This window comes from Eleginops maclovinus, chromosome 7 (genome assembly GCF_036324505.1).
Source record: "Eleginops maclovinus isolate JMC-PN-2008 ecotype Puerto Natales chromosome 7, JC_Emac_rtc_rv5, whole genome shotgun sequence".
NCBI classification, from domain to species: Eukaryota; Metazoa; Chordata; class Actinopteri; order Perciformes; family Eleginopidae; genus Eleginops; species Eleginops maclovinus.
In genome coordinates this window covers 2,042,901-2,063,867 of record NC_086355.1, presented here as the reverse complement: position 1 = coordinate 2,063,867, position 20,967 = coordinate 2,042,901, and the positions used below count along the sequence as shown (strand labels likewise).

The window sequence follows — 20,967 nt, the reverse complement described above, 5'->3', positions numbered from 1 at the left end:
TGGCATGTTTTGCAATGTAGCTTTCAAAGCATTGGTGGAGATACTGCAGTGGACTTTGTTGAGCCTGCATGACATTCAAGAAGGGGAGTCCATTAGGAATGGTTTGATGAACCCTATGTTTAATATCACAAAACACTGACTTGGTTAACTTTGCACCCTCTGTGGGTTTGTAGGCCCTCTAGATACTTCAATATACGTGCTGAAAAAGCTTATTTCTTCACACATGTCCCATTCACAATGAATCAAATAAGCACTACCTTAACAGAGGTCATTCTACCCTGCTCTACTTTGTGCATCTAACCCCACAACACACATCAGCAGCTAGTTCAATACACATATTGATGAGCAATCACAAATAAATACGTAGTGATTCCTGCAGCCGGGCAGCAGATCCCCTAGGTAAGCACTACGCTCGCTGCTGGGTGGATTTGCATATGAAAGGTACGGCCAGACATTCCTGCGTGCCCCGAGTCTAAATATAACCCCCGCACGCTGAATAATGCAGATGGGGGGGGGTGCAGGGGCGGTCAATAATTAAGTGGATCCCACATATAGGCACTCATTTACAGTGCAAAAGGTGAGTGTGCCAATAACGCTCAGGAGTCGGAGGTGAGACTCAGAAGCATCGTCTTACTGAGGCGGCACGTCCAACACAGGGAGGCTGGAGGTCATGTTGGATATGTGACACATTGCGTCACCTTAGCTCGCTCTGACCTCTATTTCCTGTAGATATCGCCTTCATATTGACCCTGACATTACAGTTAAGTATGAAACGATGGGGAAATATGTTCACATGTACCTTTACTGAGGTTGCTCTACCTTCCCAAAATGCAACAGGACTAACCAAGCTGTTTTTTTCAAATGTGTATATCATATTAAGGTTATGCTGCACGAAATAACTGGAGTTTATTTAGAAAACATGCCTAAAATGGCATTAAAACATGTTGCCTTTATTTTAATACGAAACACAGACGATTTTTGCTGCAGACAAGACAAGTATTAATTCATCAACCAATCTTGAATGAAGTATATATAAGCTATTAATACTTGTACTATAAGACCCCCAGCATGTATAAATGATAACATCATCTAAAAATAAGACCAGCATTGTGTAATTCTGTTCTTTCTGACATCCTAATTCCTAGCATGAGTATGAGTATGAAAAGATGGGGAAATGTGTTGATATCTGTTCTGAAAATAAATCAAATGACTGAAGGCTGCGCTGCTTTGACAAAATGCAACAGATTTAAGCGAGCTTTCTCTCAAATGAATATCATGTTAAGGTTATCCTGGCCAAAGTAATTGGTATTTATTTATAAAAGTAAGTCACTAAAATATGCCTACAACTCTTAAAACTCCACTAAAACATACTGGGATAACTTTGCCTTTCATTTGATTAGGAAATAAACACTGTTTCTTCCTGAATCAGGTATAAAGGTCCTTATTCTTACATAAATAAAGGGAACTACATCTAAAAAAAGAGCAGCATTATGTAATTCTGTTCTTTCTGACATGCTAATTCATAGTCTGAGTAAGTATGAGAAGATGGGGAAACATGTTGTCATGTTTTCTTAAAATAAACCAAATGAGTCGTACCTTCACTGAGGCTGTTCTACTCGCAACAGGTCCGAGCTACTTTCTGTGTTTGTTTTTCCACGCTTGTGCACAACAGCTCAGATTTGTTTTATGTAACTCCATGCAACATCTAAAAAAAGATCAAGTCGTGGGCTGTTAGTTTTTTTTTTAATCTGTAAACTAAGCCCTTCAGTGTTGTCCTGCATTAGCCCACATGGCAGAGCAGAAAAGGGCAACAACAGCACTGAGGCTTCCCCCGGACATCAGCAGCCTCTAACGGGCAAAACAAACCCAACGACACACCGCCATTGAATGACCCAGCCAGCAGGTCAGATACAAACACACAGCTCCAAATCCGATATCCAGTCAGAGAGAGAGAGAGAAAACAAAGTGGTACCTTGCTCCTGATCTGCCCTGAGGTGGACACTTTCCGGATGAGTTTCTGGGGGCCTTCCTGCTCTGCCTCGCTGTCAGACGACTCCTCGGCAGCCCCGGAGCCGGCGACAACCCCCACCACATGGGCATGGATCCCCGCCGCGGACACCGGCCCTTTCTCCGGCTCCTGTCGGGGGGAAAGAGAACACCAATCTGGGTTAGCCTTGGCCCGATCCGCCGCTCCCTTCCTCTCCAGGAGGCGAGAGGGCTGCAGGGAAGCGTCTCTCCTCGCTGTCATCTCTCCCTGATACAGACGGCGGTGTGTTGTGCAGAGTGTGTGGGCTGGGAAACGCATAGGGGATGTAGCATGGCACAGTGGGGATGGGCTCCACAGAAACAGAAACCCCCCCAGTCCCTACTGCCTGCCTGGCTGGCTGCTCCTGCTGCTCCTGCTGCTGCTGCTGTTTATGGCTCCAGCCTGCACGGCCACTCTGAGGCTAGAGACCGCCTCATGCACTCCGATAACCGGGGGACATGTCCGTGCCATGGCAGACCCTAGCGGCTGCTGTACGCACACACCGAGCAGTGACACTAAAAGTCTAAAAATCTAATTCCTGCTTTTTAAAATTATTATTCAAACCAGTTTAAAAAAATTAAACAACAATAATCTTTTTTTATGATTTTTGTTGCTTTATAATAATATCAAAGGTAATAATTAAGACTTAGAAAACCACTTTATATATTGAATTTAATAATTATATATTATAAATATATTTAATATATTACATAAATATTTTAATTAATATATATATTATTATTATTACATTTACAGTTGTATATAATAATAATAAATAGAAAAAAAACAATACTTTTGACTTAGAGAAACATTTATAAACTCAATTAAATCATTATTATTATAATTATTACTATTATTTAATTTCTATTGGGTTACAGTAATAATAATAATCATTTAGGCTTAGAAAAAGCCTTTATACATTTAATGCAATCATTGATATTGCTATTATTTAATTTCCATTGGGTAATAATAATAGTACTACTGCTAAAATACATTTTATTTAAACAGTGTTTTTCTAAGTAGCCTCTAACAGTAGTCTTTGTCACATATAGTCATATAGTCCCAGCTCTACAAACAGTGGAGCATACAATAAACTCAAAGACATAAAAAGAAATTAATGCAAGTAACCGATAAAGCCCATGTTTCATTAGCCTGCTCCTTATCATCTGCCTGAGAATTAAGTAGTTGGATTTGTTTCACCGAGAATGTATGAATCCAGTTTCCAACAGGATCTGATCCCAGTCCCAGTCAAACTGTCTGGAAGTCACTGAGCGACAGCATTCAACAGTTTAAATGAATGTACATGCAATGGGCAAGGCGATATGATTTGGATTCCACAAGGAAATGGAGAGAGAAGCCTCAGATTATATGAAACATGAAATATCCTCTCGATTCAGAGAAGAGGAGAAGAGGCGATGAAGAGAAGAGGAGATGCCTCTGTCCATTCATCTGAGACTAACCACAAAGAAGGCTGTCCATACAATCCAGCTAATCGACATTCTTCTACATTTACAGTCACTTAAATACAGTCTATCTTAACATTCTCAATGATTGTGTCTTTGTTTTTACTGAAGCCAACTCTCAGCCATCCTACAAAAACATATACAGGGTTTTCCGAGACGCAATCCATTCTACAAATCACGGAAAAAGACACGCGCTTCACGAACACACGCACTCTATTAAAGAGGAGGAAACCCCTCCAAAGTGAACAATAACGTCAGAACACACTCCTACACACACATGAGTGCATTATAAGAAGAATCAAATTGATTTATTTGGAGAAACTGAGCAGACTCGTAGTGGAATTTGGAGAAAAGTCTCCGGTTTTACGCACCAGTTCCTCCCACGCAGGGCTGCGGGTGTAATGGTGGACATCCTCCATAGTGTCCTCTCCAAAATGAATCCGGGAAAGGGTGAGGGATTCTCAACCTGCCTCCCTGCCTGCACACCGCTCATATGCTCTCTCAATACACCGGATTAATTCTCCTTGTAGTCTCTCCACTCTCTCTCTCTCCTCCCGTTTCCCTATCCGAGCCTATCAACTGCACGTGATAAATGTCAACCGTGGGGCGGCAAGATTTATCACAGCGCGGCGGGGATCTCTCTCTCTCTCTCTCTCTCTCTCTCTCTCTCTCTCTCTCTCTCTCTCTCTCTCTCTCTCTCTCTCTCTCTCTCTCTCTCTCTCACACACACACACACACACACACACACACACATACGGTGTGTTAAAGTGAAAGTGTGAAGACTTGAGTGATTTAAAAAAATATGTTTTAATTTGAATAATTTGTATTCAAGGACATAAATGAACATCACACACACACACACACACACACACACACACACACACACACACACACACACACACACACACACACACACACACACACACACACACACACAAATGACTTTTTCTCTCATGGTTTTTTCCTTGTATTCCTTGTAAAGCAAACATGTTGTTTTGTTGTTCAAAATGTTTATGAAATTAACAGACAATCGCAATTGTACAAAGCTTTGGCTCATACTGTATATGTTTATGCAAATGAAGGTCTTTGATTCATTTGATTTGATGTGACGTTACCGATTACTTTTCCTAATCCGATTTATGGCATTGATTTCCCCAATTTCCTCAATTTCCCCCATTTAATAAAGTCATATGATTTGGATACGATACTCATTTCTTCTGTGGACACTTTCCCTGAACTCAAATGTCAATACGTTTGTTTTTGTAACATTTGTAGTGCTCAATAAATTCATTTATTACTTAATTATAGTCATCTTAGTGGGTGGAGCATGAAGGAAGACAATACACCATTTATTATTTCATTGTTTTGAGTTTTACCTTTTCATTTTATCCAATGGCAAATGGTGTGGGACTTAAGAAGGTCCATTATATAGTTTTACAAACGAGATTAGATATATGTATATTGTACTTACTTTTATACCATCTGTACTATTTGTAGACCTACTGAATCATACTGATGCATTTAGAGAAGAGTGTGTGAGAGGCAGAAACAGACAGATGGGTTTCAATAATAATAAAGAACAACTAAAGTCATCAACAAATGTAAATCCAGAAATCAACTCGAGCTATTTTGGGATAAATGTTAGCCTTTGAGGTTGTAAAATGAGAAGTGGTGCACGTATCAGTGGTATATTGATGAAACACATACAAAGACATGGACCCAAAGTGTTGTTATTATGAGCAAAATGGTGTTTAAGAGATCTCACCTAAATTCTGTGTCAATATTATTTCTACACTTATTGTTGGTGAAGCCTCTGAAACAGCCAGGAAGGAGAGGTTGTAGAATAAAGAAATCAAAAGCATTCATTCAGACATTTTATTCACCTTGGCAAAGCAACACAGCATGATTTACAGTCTCATAAAGCTGGTACTAATGTTGTAAACGCTACACCGGAACACAGAAAACGTAACACCACTCCGGACGACTTTAGAGACGGACCCATTTGTCCCTCCTTTATTATCTTCCGCCTCCCACATGACGGTCTGACAGATGTTATGAAATGGGGAAAAGGCCGGTCAGGACGTAGCTTGACAGAAAGCAGGTGGACTTTATATTGTTTCTAGGTTATAGATGGCATTAATATAGCTTCAGTATGCACTCCCAGATCTTCTGCAGCGGCTCTGCTGTGGTCGCTGCCCGCAGAATGCGCCGAATCCTGGGTACAGTTCTGGGGAGAGAGGGCTGGAGGAATCATGAGGTCAGACTGATCAACACCAACTCAGGTAAACTGATTCAACTACAGGCTGAACATGTCGAATAGGTTTTAATTTAGAAATAGCTGCTCTGTAGCTTCATGTTCTCAGTTCGTTGGTGTCTAATTTACTTCAATAATTAGCTGCTGTCAATCAAAAGCTACTCAAAATTAAACTCTGGTTGCTAGCTCATGAAATCATGTTATTACCAGCTAGTTAAGAATAGTTTCCAATTCGTATTTACTAGTATGATTTTACCTGGAGCTAGCAGCATTTACTAGCTAGTAGGTGAAAGGTTACAGCCATACAAACACCGTGTGTGTGTTGTAGTTTCCTCAGGTAAACTGCTTCCAACTGCCAGGTGTAATACATTAGAAACAGCTCGTGTGTAGCTGCATGTTCTCAGTTGCTATGCTAGGTGTGGAGAACTCATGGGGTCAAACTTCTCAACACCTCCTCAGGTAAACTGCTTCAACTCAAAGCAAATAAAGCTGTAGGTTCAGTATGCTTTTAAGCTGGTCTGTAGCTACATGTTCTGAGTTCCTTGGTGTATAACTTACTTCAATAACTAGCTGCTGTCAATCCTTATTTACTCTTCTTTGGACACCATGAAACTCTGGTTGCTAGCTCATTAAATAATATTATTACTAGCTAGTTAAGCAGCGTTTCCAATTATTATATGCTAGTGTGATTTTACCTGGAGCTAGCAGCATTTACTAGCTAGTAGGTGAAAGGTTAAACACCATGTGTGTTATAGTTTCCTCAGGTAAACTGCTTCAAACTGCTAGGTGTTACTGTGGCAAAGGTTTCAAGTCATGGCTTTCACCAAATCAACCGCTAACGGGAACTGATTTAGTATTTCTCATGTATAGATTTGTCTGTTAAAGTCCTCCTCTTGTGTCTGTTTTCCTGATGTTTGCAGGCGACACGGTGAAGATCGGAGAGCTCTCTTACAAAATCAAAACACCTCGGAATCCAGAGCTCGTTCCCGTCAAACACAGTATGAATCTTTCCCTTTGTAGATATTATATATACCAAGACGTTGGCATCCAAAGTTACTCAAACCTTATTTTCTTTGGGTCTGCTAGTTACAGACTCCCTCCCCCAGACGGTGGTTCATCACCTGCGTTGGATCATGCAGAAAGACCTTCTGGGCCAGGATGTGTTTCTCATCGGACCCCCGGGACCCCTGAGACGATCCATAGCTATGCAGTACCTTGTGAGTACACACAGCTAGCACCTCTGTCCTTCATGTTGTGTATTTTATATCACATTCATCAGAGACATTGTGTTAGAAACGTGCAGCTTATTCTGTAGATTTAAGATGCGTTGTTTGGACAATGTTTCGGTCTTGTTTGGAATAAACCGAACTCATAACTGGAGCCTTAGAAGATGTTGTTATTGACTTTGTTCCTGACATTTGTTTGCCTCATTTTCTCATATTTTCTATCCAACAACAAAAGCCTGACACTGCTCCATGTGTGTCTGAAGTGCTGAAGTTTTTTCTTGGTGTCACCAGGAGTTGACCAAGCGGGAGGTGGAGTACGTGGCTCTGTCCCGGGACACCACTGAGACGGACCTGAAGCAGAGGAGAGAGATCCGCTCGGGGACCGCCTTCTACATCGACCAGGTAAACCACATTCATAATCTATGCGGACAGTCTACGGTAGAAACACCATCCAGATCCTTTGCACTATGGGCTATTTCAGTGACAGTAACAGCAGCACTGTGTCAAGTTGTTCTCGTGTTTAATCAGAGAATCAAACGTATTTTTGGAAAAGATTCATTAGAAATAAATTGTTAAATTGCTTCAAATATTAGAAGTATATAATGGCCATTTACTCTCTCTATTATGTCTCAAAGTCTTTCACAAAAACACTATTTGCTTCACAAAACAGGCGATACATGTTTCATCTAAGAAAATGATTTAAAAGTGGAAAAAAATATCCAGAAATGTGGAGATATATAATATCAGGAAACCAAAATAACACATTTTATTCATGCAAAAATCTGAAGGTTTTTTTTCCTTGCCAAAATGTTTTCTAACCTTAAAACTTTACCAATTAACCAATCGATTCTGTGTAGCTAGTTATATTAAATGTAGCTCTGAAACGGAGCCTCGTAGAGCCTGTAACAAACAGTGTGTTATTTATTTCATTAAAACACACGTTTAGAAACACGTTCCTGAGGCTCTGGCTGTGAAACTGATCCGACCAAAGCTTTGTTCAACAACAATTTTAAGCTATGGTGGTGAAAAAATACACACAAATAGAAGGGCATTCAAATCAAACTTTATACACAACTTTTCATAAACACAAGGGAACACAACGTGCTTCACAAAACCCCAAAAATAACAGGTCATGTTGAGATCAATAAGAACACTTAATACCAACCGAAGTCAAAAAGTACTGGACTGAATAAAACAAGAATAAACCAGACCTTATAAAGGTGGGTCTTGAGTTGGCACGCACACACACACACACACACACACACACACACACACACACACACACACACTCACACACACTCACACACACCACTTCCTGATCGATCAAGCTTTATGTAAACGTACACCCACACACACTGTAATTAAAGTAACCATGGAGACCAGCAGCTCCTCATTACCTGTGCTTTCCCTGAAGGAAACCTTTCTGTTCGCCGTTCATCTCCATTCACTAAAACAACACTCCTCAAGAACCGGATCATTAGCCGCACCTCGCCGGGCTTCAAGGAGCCGGCGTGAGAAATAATAATGGAAACAGAGGTTTCATCCTGAGCACATCTGTCCCTTTAAGACTCACATATGTCCTCTGGAACAGGAAGACCTCGCTGCGTGTTGTGTGGATTTCAATCAATAAATTAAAGCGTTATCGGCGAGTGTCTGATCTCAGTTTGCTCAGGAAAAAAGTTTCTGTTCCAATCCATTCGACCTCAACTACAATAAAAAAGAGGCAATTAAAAAATCTGCTTCGGGTAAATGATGTGTATTTTATGAGCTATTTTTTAGTATTATTTAATTTACATTATCTAGTTTTTATTTACCTTTTATTTATTATTTACTTTTATTTACTATTTTTGTTTTCTATTACGTATTTTTTATGTTACCTGTCCCCTACTCAAAAGAGAAGTGCTACTCGCAGTTAAACAATCCTAATACTTTTCAAACAAATCGTTTCTTTTTGCAACGAAATCTTAATTTAGTTTTTTTTCTCCTGTGTTTTAATCTCATTCTCATGCTGTCGTTGAATATTATCAATGCCTGCTTTGATTGATTTGACAGAATGGCTGTGATTGGTTGTCGGCTTCACTTCCTACACACACTACTCACACTCACTCACTCTTATTTTTACGTACTTGCATACACGCTGCCCTTCAGCGATACTTCTCTGAGTGGTTTTATGATTTAATGGAGTAAAGTGAAGAGGCTGTTTCTGTGCCAGAGGATATTAACCATCATGCTGATGGGGCAGTTTTATCTGGCTCTCGCTGATTTTCTAATTTGATCGCTGTATGCCTTTTACCAAAATGACTGGCGTTGTTCCATAAAGGGGAGCACTGACGCTGCGTTCTTGAGGAAAGATGGACCCACGTACTGTAAACCCCTTCAGAAAAGCTGAAAATCACTTTAGGTTTGATATATTGACCTGTATTATTGTCACCTTTAGTCTGTGACACAACTATCCCAACTCCCCCCAGATGCAGCACAAACACCGCCGTATAACTCCTGTCCTCGTGTTGAATTTTCCATCAAATCTTTCTCGACTTCAAGATGATTTTCGACGTGTTTTTTTCAATTCAAATGCAGCTTTAAGGCATTTCATAATTGAATACTTTCCTCGCCGTCCACCTGTCCTTCTGACACAGACACTGAGACCCCTTAAAGCCCCCCCAGGACGATCCTCCTCCTCATTAAAAGGAAAACAGGTGTCCATTGTCTCCATGGAAACAGCTCATGATTAGATGCAGCGTTATTGTCGGTGTGTGTGCGTGTGTGTGTGGTGTGTGTGTGTGTGTGTGTGTGTGTGTGTGTGTGTGTGTGTGTGTGATGAGTCGGCGTCTTGCATACAAACATTGGATATGATTGTGTGTGTGTGTGTGCCTGTAATTGCTTGTTGTGTGTGTGAGGGTTTTAAGACGTGTGTGGGTGGAAAATTAGCAATCGCTCCTCTTTGAGAATTGTGTGTGTGTGTGTGTGTGTGTGTGTGTGTGTGTGTGTGTGTGTGTGTGTGTGTGTGTGTGTGTGTGTGTGTGTGTGTGTGTGTGTGTGTGTGTGTGTGTGTGTGTGTGTGTGTGTGTGTGTGTGTGTGTGTGTGTGTGTGTGTGTGTGTGTGTGTGTGTGTGTGTGTGTGTGTGTTTTAACTAGAACATCCGAGTATTCCTCAGGGCTCTGTGCTGATTTGTAGTCCTAAATTCAGAGTTATCGTGTCAGTCCCTGCGCTCGCCCCCTCTCTCTCTCTCTCCACTGCACTCACGCTCTCTTTACTTCCCCCCCGCTCCCTCTTTCTCTCCCTCCACCCCCCACTGTCCTCCGTCGGTCCAAGTTTACATGAAGGATGGAGTCACATGGATGTAATCACATGCTTGTTGTATTTTTAAAACCTGCAGTCACCTCTCTGCAGCGAGCCGGCTCTCTTATGTAAGGCAGCTGCACCTCAAACCCCCCCCCCCCCTCAATAACGGTCATAAAAAGACGGCCTCCTCCACTGCAGTTTCAGCTTAGTGTGTTTATAAAGCTCCGTGTAGACACAAAGGCAGCCTGGAGTGCTCTACATAAGCATTAACACACAAAGAGAGACATTAAATAAAGGAGATTTCGCTGCAGAAGGGAGTAAAGGATCTCTGGAAAATCAGCCTTAGATTTAAGGTTGAATAGTTAGTGTATTCTTTCAGGTAAAGGTTTGTGAAGATAAAAGATGGAATGCACTTTTTAGCTAATATGTTGGTCCCAAAAGTGTAAACCCTCTCTTCTTTGGTCTCTTGATATGTCAGTGGATCTAAATATAAACTGTTTTCTGATTTCTGCATTTGTGAAGAGCACTCCCGCCCCCCCCCCCCCCCCCCCCCCCCCCCCATAGTGCTGGCATTTGTTCTCACCACACAATCCTATTTAAGGGAAAGATCTGAGAAAGCTCCGTGCAAAACGGAGGTCTCTGAGCATCGAAAACGGCCAAGTGGAAACGTTTATGAAGAAAAAAATCCAACGACAAAAACGGTGCTAATATTTCTCACATCAGATGCAAAACCTGCAGGGGATTTGGAACATAGAGAAAATGAGTGTCACAAAAAAGGGACATTTAGTTTAAATTTGCTCCAATAACCAGCTTTTGTAGCCTCACAAATAATTCTCCAGTTGAGTCTTTACCCACATCATTAGTTTCCTTGTTTTCTCAGAAATGTTTTACATTTTTCTTCCATGCCTCCAAAGTAAACAGCTAGACCTGATTATTGGTCACAATAAATGCAAAACCTGGAGGGAATTTGTAAGAACGATGTCAAAATCATAATTTCAGAAACTCTCACACGGCTCATTCGTTCAGCTTTAGGCTTCACAGACTCTTTTCACTCCAACCTTTATTATTCTCTATGAAAATGTCTATCCTTGTGCAGCCTCGCTACTTTGCATGCCAGACTGATAATGGAAGGCTCAAAACAGACCTGGAAAAAGGTGTTCCAGTATTTTAAAAAATGATGATTTATGGATGCACATAGGTTCAGATTACAGCTGATGAGTTGTATTGGGTGCGCAAGGACGAAGGTGATGCAGGAGGGCCTTTATCTCCCTCTCCATATTTCCAATCCTAGCTTTCATGATGGTGCTCATTGAACTCTCCAACAGTCCGGTTGACTCCTTTATCTGCTCTGGATGTTTCCTCAGACAACAAGGCCCGTCTGTGCCTCCCGTCTCCCTGCAGCCGTCCTGCGTCACTTACATTTTTAACAATTATCTGATTATAGCGTTGGTGCCGAAAATGGATCAGGAGTTAAATATAGAGCATCTGGTCCGCACGATAGCTTCACGGCCGTGCTTCCCACACACGGGCTGCCACGTATTTACATGCTAACCTAATTATATGGCCGCTTGCTCTGTGGTGCACCCAGACAGCTAAGGTTTCCTGCGTCTTGACGTCAGAACTGCTTTTTGATTTCTACAGAAATGGGCTTCTTTACACACACACACAGACACACACACACAGACACACAGACACACACACACACATGCTGGCGAAGCAAGTAGAGTTTTTTTATCCCGCAGTTGGAGGCAGAAAATAGGCTCTCCTAAAAAAAAAGCTGACGGTGTTTGAAGATCGGTTCTTGAGTAGTTTGGAGGATGTTCCGTACACAATAAACTGAGGACATCCTCAGGAAAAGGCGAAGCTCATTTAGTCATTGGAGCCGTAAGAACTGATTGCCCTTTGTTTCATTGCTTTTAGCACTTCACATTTGCACAGGGTCAGAGGTCACGCTGCACAAAGGAGCAGCAGATTTGAAGAGATTGCAAGGGTTAGTATTTAGCCTTAAAATCCATTTCCTCGTAGAAGCACCTTCCCCTGCATCTCTGATTATTTGTATTTTGTTTATTTTTTTATTTTAGTCTTTGCAAAAAACCTATAGAACACACTACAGGAAAAGGAAAGCACAGTTAAAAGCACATTAACACAAACCCATAAACATGCAAAACACAGACATGAGCGCATTGAGTTCACTGGCTCCTCTCTCCTCCACAGTGTGCGGTGCGGGCAGCGACTCAGGGCCGGGTCCTGGTCCTGGAGGGTCTGGAGAAGGCGGAGAGGAACGTCCTGCCGGTCCTCAACAACCTGCTGGAGAACAGGGAGATGCAGCTGGAGGACGGACGCTTCCTCATGTCGTCCGAGCGCTACGACAAGCTGCTGCAGGTCAGAGCCGCACGGTGCATCTGTTTTATATCTGAGTGTGAGTCTGTGGAGAGTGATCAGAGAGGTTTGTACCATGATGCATTGCAGGAGCACACCAAAGAGGAGCTGGACGACTGGAAGATCGTCCGTGTGAGTGAGGACTTTCGAGTCATCGCGCTCGGCCTTCCTGTCCCGAAGTACAAGGGAAACCCGCTGGACCCCCCCCTCCGCTCCCGCTTCCAGGCCAGAGACGTGTACTACCTCCCGTTTAAGGTCAGCCTGGGACTGAAGAGATTATCTTAGTCATCCTACCTGGTCCTCCCAGTGACCCTCTGTTCATTATCCTGTAAATAAAGCAAAGTAATTTCACTTGAGCAGACTTTATATTGAACTATCATGAAGTAATCCATCAACCAGTATACGCTTGGATCTGTCTATAATGCAGTTAAAATGAGACTGAATCTTGCATTCAATTTGAGTAAACTGGGTACTTAATTTAAAATAAAGTACATAAAATAGATTTAAATTAATTTAATTAACTCTTAACGGTGCTTGAGCTTCTATCCTCATAATAATTATACCTGTAACTTGTGGTAAAATGTTCAAAATATGGATTTCGGTCACCAGAAATTACATTGTGAATTAACCATCAACTGAAGCTGCTCTCTGCCAAATCTAAAGGTCCAATTTCCAGAATATATTGCATTAATAATATCACAAAGCAAATACACTAATTATTTCTTAGGTTTTGGTTTGATTCATTTTCAAAAACGACATCTTTGAGGGTGTTTATGACACAGCTGTCAATGCATTCTGTAATGCAAAAAATAAAAGCCTTGCTACAACCACTGCAGTTTGAATGCTCTTCAGTTACCACTAACTCTGTGAGGTGCTAATCTCACATGTAGCTGTTAGCGCTGGTTTTGGTGCATTGGACAGTTTTTGCAACGAGGCTAATTTGTACAAACAGTGGCCAATCATCTGCTGTTACATCCTTTAAATACATCCATAAAGCACAAAAGCACGTGACATATTTATTTGGTAGAACAGTCAGGCTTGCATTCGTGTTTGCTTTGAGTATTACCTTTATTTTGTCTGATACCTGCAGGCTCAGTGGCCTTTGTGGAATCCCCCCGCAGTGTTTCTGTTTCTATAAATCTCTGAGTTTAAACTTGTGCCCCTAACCCCCTTTTTACCTAAGTGGTTTCAAAGTAGACCTAAGTGAGTCGCCCTGCAGCCGCTCTCATGCCGACATTGTTCCCTTTCTTGCAGGACCAGCTGGAGCTGCTGTACACAGCGGGACCAAGCATCGCTGCAGAAAGGTACAGTTAACAGACCCTGACTGGAGCTACCGTACCTGAAGAATCAGTAGTGTTTGATTGTGTGTGATTGTGTGTGTGTCAGGGTGTCTCAGCTGCTGTCTCTAGCCACCACGCTGTGCTCCCAGGAGTCGTCCAACCTGGGCCTCCCCGACTTCCCTGTGGACAACCTGCTCCCTGCCCTCCATGTGCTGGTGAGACTTCTTCTGTTGGAGCTATTTCATTAGTCATATTTAATAGTTCAATATGTATTTTCTTGCTGGCTCATTATTTGAGCATGCTTTTATTTTGAAAGGAGCTTTAGACACCAGCTGATTTGGGTCTTCATTGAAGGAGTGATTAGGCACCAGAAAGTCATATGGTTTTTACGGGGAAAGAGAGGATGTTTATTTCTTGCCTTCACAATGATAATGATATTCAGTACCTGGTGCCTAGTGTCTGTTTTTGTGTTCTATTTTAGTTTTTTGAGGACTAATAGCCGCTAGAACTTCCTTACTTTTCTAAATGCAAGGAGAAAATGAATGCCAAGCTCCCAACAAAAGAGAAATAGGAGCCCTGTTGTTCCATGTGTCTCAAATCCCTGTCTTTTCTTCCCGTGTTTGTGCAGAATGCCTTCCCCATGCTGTCCTCCCAGCAGCTGGTCCAGAGACTCTACCCGTACAAAAGCATCCTGGGAAAGGACGGGCGCAACGCTGTGGAGGGCGTACTGAGTGTAAGTCAAGACGTTCTGTATTTAATATAGATCAAATCCGTTATTGCTTTTGTCTAACATGCACCCTGTGTCTCTGTTTCTTAGAGGTTTGAGCTTCTGGATGGTCGTCGACAGGCGGCTCCCAGCGCCGTCCTGAGTGTGTCCAGAACCAAGGAGGGTGAAGGTCATGCAGATGTTGCATTGAGTGTTGCAGACAAGGACGTCACCTTTCAGGTACCAGTATCATGACCCTGATCTGTCGTGCAGACCATGTCAACTCGACTGCAAACGAGGAGACTGTGTTCTCATCTTGGTTTCTGGCTTTTAGGAATCCTGCACAGTTTATATCCTGCATGTTCTGGCCTCTGTTTCTTGGAGTTTTACAACCCAAAAAGAGAGGCATGTACTCTCATATATCCATTACAGAAAGCTCATTTAATTAAAAAATAAATCAAATGAACGTATTTAATTCAATTCATCACATTATTGTAATTGACGATCAATTTCGATCAGATTTCATTTAAAATGATGAGAAAAGAAGCTTTGAATGCAAAAAGACATTTGGTACTTTATCAGATAAAACAATCTGACTTCCTCCGGGGTGTGACGACTAAGCCGGGAACTAACAGGGAAACAGATATCATGACGCACGCACGCACGCACACACACACACACGCACGCACGCACGCACGCAACGCAGCGTTTGAGAATGACTCACTGCACGGGTTCAGGGAGAACAGAGATTTTCCAGACTTCTAAAAATAGTGTCGCTGATCATCAGCCATACAAATGATATCACAGACTCTCACCCACTCCCACAGACTCTCACTGACTCCCACAGACTCTCACCCATTGAGTCAGACTCTCACTGACTCCCACAGACTCTCACTGACTCCCACGTACTCTCACTGACTTTCACTGACTCTCAGCGACTCTCACAGACTCTCACCGACTCCCACAGACTCTCACCGACTCCCACCGTCTCTCACCGACTCTCACCGACTCCCACGTACTCTCACTGACTTTCACTGACTCTCAGCGACTCTCACTGACTCTCACTGACACCCACAGTCTCCCACAGACTCCCACAGACTCCCACCGACTGTCACAGACTCTCACTGACTCCCACCGACTCCCACAGACTCTCACTGACTCCCACAGACTCTCACCGACTCCCACAGACTCTCACTGACTCTCACCGACTCCCACCCACTCCCACAGACTCTCACTGACTCCCACAGACTCTCACCTACTCCCACAGACTCTCACTGACTCCCACAGACTCTCACCCACTGAGTCAGACTCACACAGACTCACACAGACTCTCACCGACTCTCACCGACTCCCACCCACTCCCACTGACTCCCACAGACTCTCACCGACTCCCACAGACTCTCACTGACTCTCACCGACTCCCACAGACTCTCACCTACTCCCACAGACTCACCCACTCCCACAGACTCTCACTGACTCCCACAGACTCTCACCCATTGAGTCAGACTCTCACTGACTCCCATAGACTCTCACTGACTCTCACAGACTCTCACCGACTCCCACCGTCTCTCACCGACTCTCACCGACTCCCACGTACTCTCACTGACTTTCACTGACTCTCAGCGACTCTCACAGACTCTCACCGACTCCCACAGACTCTCACCGACTCCCACCGTCTCTCACCGACTCTCACCGACTCCCACGTACTCTCACTGACTTTCACTGACTCTCAGCGACTCTCACTGACTCTCACTGACACCCACAGTCTCCCACAGACTCCCACAGACTCCCACCGACTGTCAGTGACTCTCACAGACTTTCTTTGACTCTCTCTGACTCTTTTTTTGTGTCGATCCGCCTCCAGGTCCCAGCAGGCATCAAGGATCTGCGTCCCCCTGGCAGCAGCTCCACCTTCATCAGTACGCCGAGCCACTCCCAGCTGATGGCCGAGATGATGCAGTCCCACATGGTGAAGGACATCTGTCTGATAGGAGCCAAGGTAGCTAACACACAGTGGACAGTACGGCTGGTGAATGTGAAATCTGAATAATAACAATCTTTTTCTTGTGATTCCTAGGGCTGTGGGAAGTCGGTGATTGCCAGAGAGTTTGCAGAGATGCTGGGGTACAGCATCGAGCCAGTCATGCTCTACCAGGTAAAGAAAAGCTGATCTTTGGAAGGATTTAAACAGTTTATTATCTGTCAAAACACGACGGAGCACGTGATATGTTTATCATGTGAGGAAGAACATGTCAGTGACGGAATCGTCAGGTTTAATCAGCTACTAACGAGACAATTCTCCTCCCATTTACCAGGATGTATACCACTTGTGTAGTGGACGAGATATCAGAGATACAATGTCACAAAACCACTGAGCCTACGATGCGGTTTCAACTGTTGTGTCACGTTTAAAGCGTCCAAATACCTTCAATTAATATCATTTATTTACTTGTTGAGGGTTTCATTTAAGCACACCGACTCTAACCGACTCTCCCCAACTCTTACCTTCTCTCACTGACTCTCCCCAACTCTTACCGACTCTCACTGACTCTCCCCAACTCTTACCGACTCCCACCGACTCTCTCCGACTCTCACTGACTCTCCCCACAACTTACCGACTCCCACTGACTCTCTCCGTCTCCCACCGACTCTTTCCGACTCTTTCCGACTCTCACCGACTCTCACTGACTCTCCCCAACTCTCCCCAACTCTTAACGACTCCCACTGACTCTCTCCGACTCCCGCAGACTCTCTCCGACTCTCCCAAACTCTTACAGACTCTCACTGACTCTCCGACTCTCACAAAATCTCACCGACTCTCACTGACTCTCCCCAACTCTTACCAACTCCCACCGACTCTCTCCGACTCTCACCGACTCTCACAAAATCTCACCGACTCTCACTGACTCTCCCCAACTCTTAACGACTCCCACTGACTCTCTCCGACTCCCGCCGCAACTCTTACCGACTCTCCCTGACTCTTACCAACTTTCACCAACTCTGTCCGACTCTCACAGAATCTCACCGACTGTCACCGACTCTTCACGACTCCTACTGACTCTCACCAACTCCGCCTGACTCTAACCGACTCTCACCAAATCCTACTGACTCTCCCTGACTCTCCCTTACTCTCCTCGACTCTTCCCGACTCCCACGGACTCCCACACCCTCTACGACTCTCACCACCTCTCAATAAATATAATTTAGTCACAGGAACTTCTTGAAGGTTTTATTTAATGCATATTCTATAGATCCTTTGGTGATCCACTACTGGCTTAAACATTTAAGTGCATATAATAAATAAACACAAGTACAAACACCATCAGGCGTGCATCCACCTTGTAGTCGTGCAGAAACAATCAAAACTATACAAAACGATACAATTTTAACGAACGATTATCAGATTTAGGAGAGCAGTTTGGGTGAAAGACTCACATCTGGCTTCCATTACCCTGGTGATGGCTGTTACAAGAAATAGGTCTATGAATAAAGGATTTTCTTAAGAATAGATTCATCTGGGTGAAGTCGAGCAGGAAGCGTGTGTGCTTCTGTATTCCTGCATCATGCTGCAGATATTTTTAGCCGGCTGAGGTCGGGGTGAGTTTTGCTGCGGGGGGAATTGTGGAATCCTTCGAGGGGAAACTCATACACACAAATACTTGTATATAAATACTTATTGGTGTGTGTGTGTCCTAGTAAGCCATGGGTGGAAGGAGTCGTGAAATCCCTCATGGGTTTAAAATATGGTAAATGGACTGCCCTTATACAGCGCTTTATCAGGTGTACGAGTCATTCACCCATTCGCACCATAGAGCAGCACCACTTGCGCTAGGGACACTCACTCTCACACACTCACACACCATTGGCCATCAGGAGCAACTCAGGGTTCAGTATTTCGCCCAAGGATACATCCACATGTTGACTGCACGGACTGGGATCGAACTAGCAACCTTCTGGTTGAAAGACGACCACACTCCCTCTCAGCCACAGATGCAAAAATATCTCAATTTATTTGATCGTTTGGTCTTAAACTAAACATTACCTTGTCTTCCAAGATTTGTGGATGAGAAAAAGTGGTGTTCATCGACATCCAGCGAGAACATACAACCTAAATAATACAAATATATGAGGAAAAGGAGAGAGGAACTGTCTTATGACCTTCTAGGTTTTATAAAGTGTATTAAAGCCAAGTAAGTGTTTCAGAATGTATACATGACTACAGCTTTTCTCAGGTATGGATAGCATGTAATACCTTTCAGTGAAAACCTAGGATATCTTGTGAGTTGCAAAAGGTTAGCGTACATATGTGGCACCTACTGCATTAGTTTCTTGATCCTCTGCAAGTTTTACCAAACTTACTTCTGTTAGGCTTGGAAACAGAAAGACAGTGGTGCTGCGGTCAGTGTACCAGGAACTCAGGGAGTGATTTGTCCCTGTGGCCGAGGAGACCACTCCATGTATCAGAGGAGGTCTGATGCAAGACTTCCTCCTAATCGCTTCCTGTCTGACCTCAAGCCCCACCTCCGAACCGCTCTCCCTTCAATGCACAATGTCTCGGAACAAATTGTGCAACTCCGCTTGTCTTCCCTCCTCAAACCCTGCCTTGACACAGCGGGCGTGATAAAGAGTACTGGCTGCTCAGACGCTTCCCCCCTCACTCAAAGCTGAGGGGTCAGATTAGAGAGAGTGAACCATACGCCCCGTTAAACTATGTGAAGCTTGAGATAGGGATATTAAACAGAACATATTAACATGGTACCTTACTCACACATCTAGAATAGGTGTATTTGTGTGTATACTGAACAAAACCCCTAGATTTTACCCTTGAAAATGGCCCGAAAACATTGGTTTAAACTAGGTTAACAGAGATATATGAAAAAATAGGAAATAGTTGTACAAATTAAATGCATTTTGGAGTAAGTAAGTTCTTTATAAGGACAAAAGACAACTTTGTGTTTTGCATTAAGCTCTTTTCAAAGACTCATTTATAGTGTTTCTAATCAAGTGTCATACCTCTGCAAACCACACTGAAGCTCGTACGTACCATTGACTCTCTCTGTCCCTCGATTTTAACTCCCTTCCTCCTCCTCCTCCTCTTCTTCCAGGACATGACGGCCCGAGACCTCCTCCAGCAGCGATGCACGCTCCCAAACGGAGACACGGCGTGGAGGCCGTCCCCGCTGGTCACCGCCGCCATGGAGGGAAAGCTGCTGCTGCTGGACGGGATCCACCGGGTCAACCTGGGCACTCTGGCCGTGCTCTCCAGGTACAGAAGATATACAGCTTACATTCTTTACTGGTGCTGTAAATGTCAAACACACACACACACACACACACACACACACACACACACACACAAACACACGCACAGCTGACTCCCATGTGTTTTGTGTCCCAGGTTGCTCCATGACAGGGAGCTGGATCTGTACGATGGGACTCGGCTGCTGAGGTGGGACAGATACCAGGAGCTGAAGGAACAACTGGAGCTCAGTGACCAGCAGCTGCAAGAGAGGTGCACACACACACACACACACACACACACACACACACACACACACACACATGCTCTAATTCTCGTGAAAAATGTAATAACTTCCCCAATCCTTTTTTTAGGATGTAAGGACATTTGATGGATAGAGAAATAAGCCAAACAATGAGTTGCTTTTTTTTATACATCATTGAGTAATTAATAATCAATAAAATGAGGGTAGAGGTTGGATTTACTGCTGACTGTGGCATAAATGAGGAGGGTGATGCGTACCATATGAACTCCAAGCACTTCATTCCCTAGATCCACTTTGTTTGAGCTGCTCCGATAGCGTCCAATGAGGTTGCAGGAGATAATAGCAAGACTTCAGGGGCTGTGTGGTGGTCAACGGAAGAGGAATTGCAGTTTGCCAAAAGTTTGTGGACAATTATGATATTTTACGGATTAGAGAACAGATTTCTTTGGACAGAAGTCAATTGTTTATGGTTGTCTTGACTTGGGTGTTTAGAGCAGAATCTTAGGAGCAATTCTTTGCAGCAGAAGTGATCATCTTACTGATCGGTTTGGGATATTTTCTCGCCTCAATTCGCCCTTTAAAGTTAAAAGCATCCCAGCTTCAGTCTGGCTGCTCGTCACCGCAGAATCAAAACGGCCACAGACTGGTAAACATGTGTTTTTAGGAAGTAGGTGTTCACACTGAAAATAGCCCAGCGCTTACAGATCTGCAGTGGTGGAGAGAGAGTTGAAAACATGGTCAGCGAAGTTCATTTTTAGAAATAAAGTCATGAGTTTGAAGGTTAAATAAAAACCATGTCTTAGTGCAGAGGTCTATGGAACGGTGACGTTTACATTGTTTTCCTGC

General features: G+C 43.4%; 2 protein-coding genes across 9 annotated transcripts in view; one reads left to right on the top strand and one right to left on the bottom strand.

The window, feature by feature from the left end:
- Window positions 1-4,084, bottom strand: part of dgkh (diacylglycerol kinase, eta) — a 62,499-nt gene extending 58,415 nt beyond the window's left edge. For 3 of the 8 annotated variants that reach the window (XM_063888026.1, XM_063888029.1, XM_063888025.1), the window contains exon 1: window positions 1,973-2,515. In XM_063888026.1, coding sequence (XP_063744096.1) covers window positions 1,973-2,305 — 333 coding nt within the window. In that variant the 5' untranslated portion in view covers window positions 2,306-2,515. Of the gene's footprint in view, window positions 1-1,972; window positions 2,518-3,860 lie in introns of those variants that run through there. The other 5 variants (XM_063888024.1, XM_063888031.1, XM_063888027.1 and 2 more) reach the window with 4 other exon arrangements.
- A 1,440-nt stretch (window positions 4,085-5,524) lies between these two features.
- vwa8 (von Willebrand factor A domain containing 8) overlaps window positions 5,525-20,967 on the top strand; it is a 69,444-nt gene continuing 54,001 nt past the window's right edge. Inside the window, 14 exon segments of the mRNA XM_063887758.1 lie at window positions 5,525-5,771; window positions 6,664-6,741; window positions 6,830-6,960; window positions 7,261-7,371; window positions 12,467-12,634; window positions 12,722-12,886; window positions 13,886-13,935; window positions 14,018-14,126; window positions 14,540-14,644; window positions 14,729-14,857; window positions 16,482-16,616; window positions 16,695-16,772; window positions 19,723-19,883; window positions 20,016-20,129. Coding sequence (XP_063743828.1) covers window positions 5,642-5,771; window positions 6,664-6,741; window positions 6,830-6,960; window positions 7,261-7,371; window positions 12,467-12,634; window positions 12,722-12,886; window positions 13,886-13,935; window positions 14,018-14,126; window positions 14,540-14,644; window positions 14,729-14,857; window positions 16,482-16,616; window positions 16,695-16,772; window positions 19,723-19,883; window positions 20,016-20,129 — 1,664 coding nt within the window. The 5' untranslated portion in view covers window positions 5,525-5,641.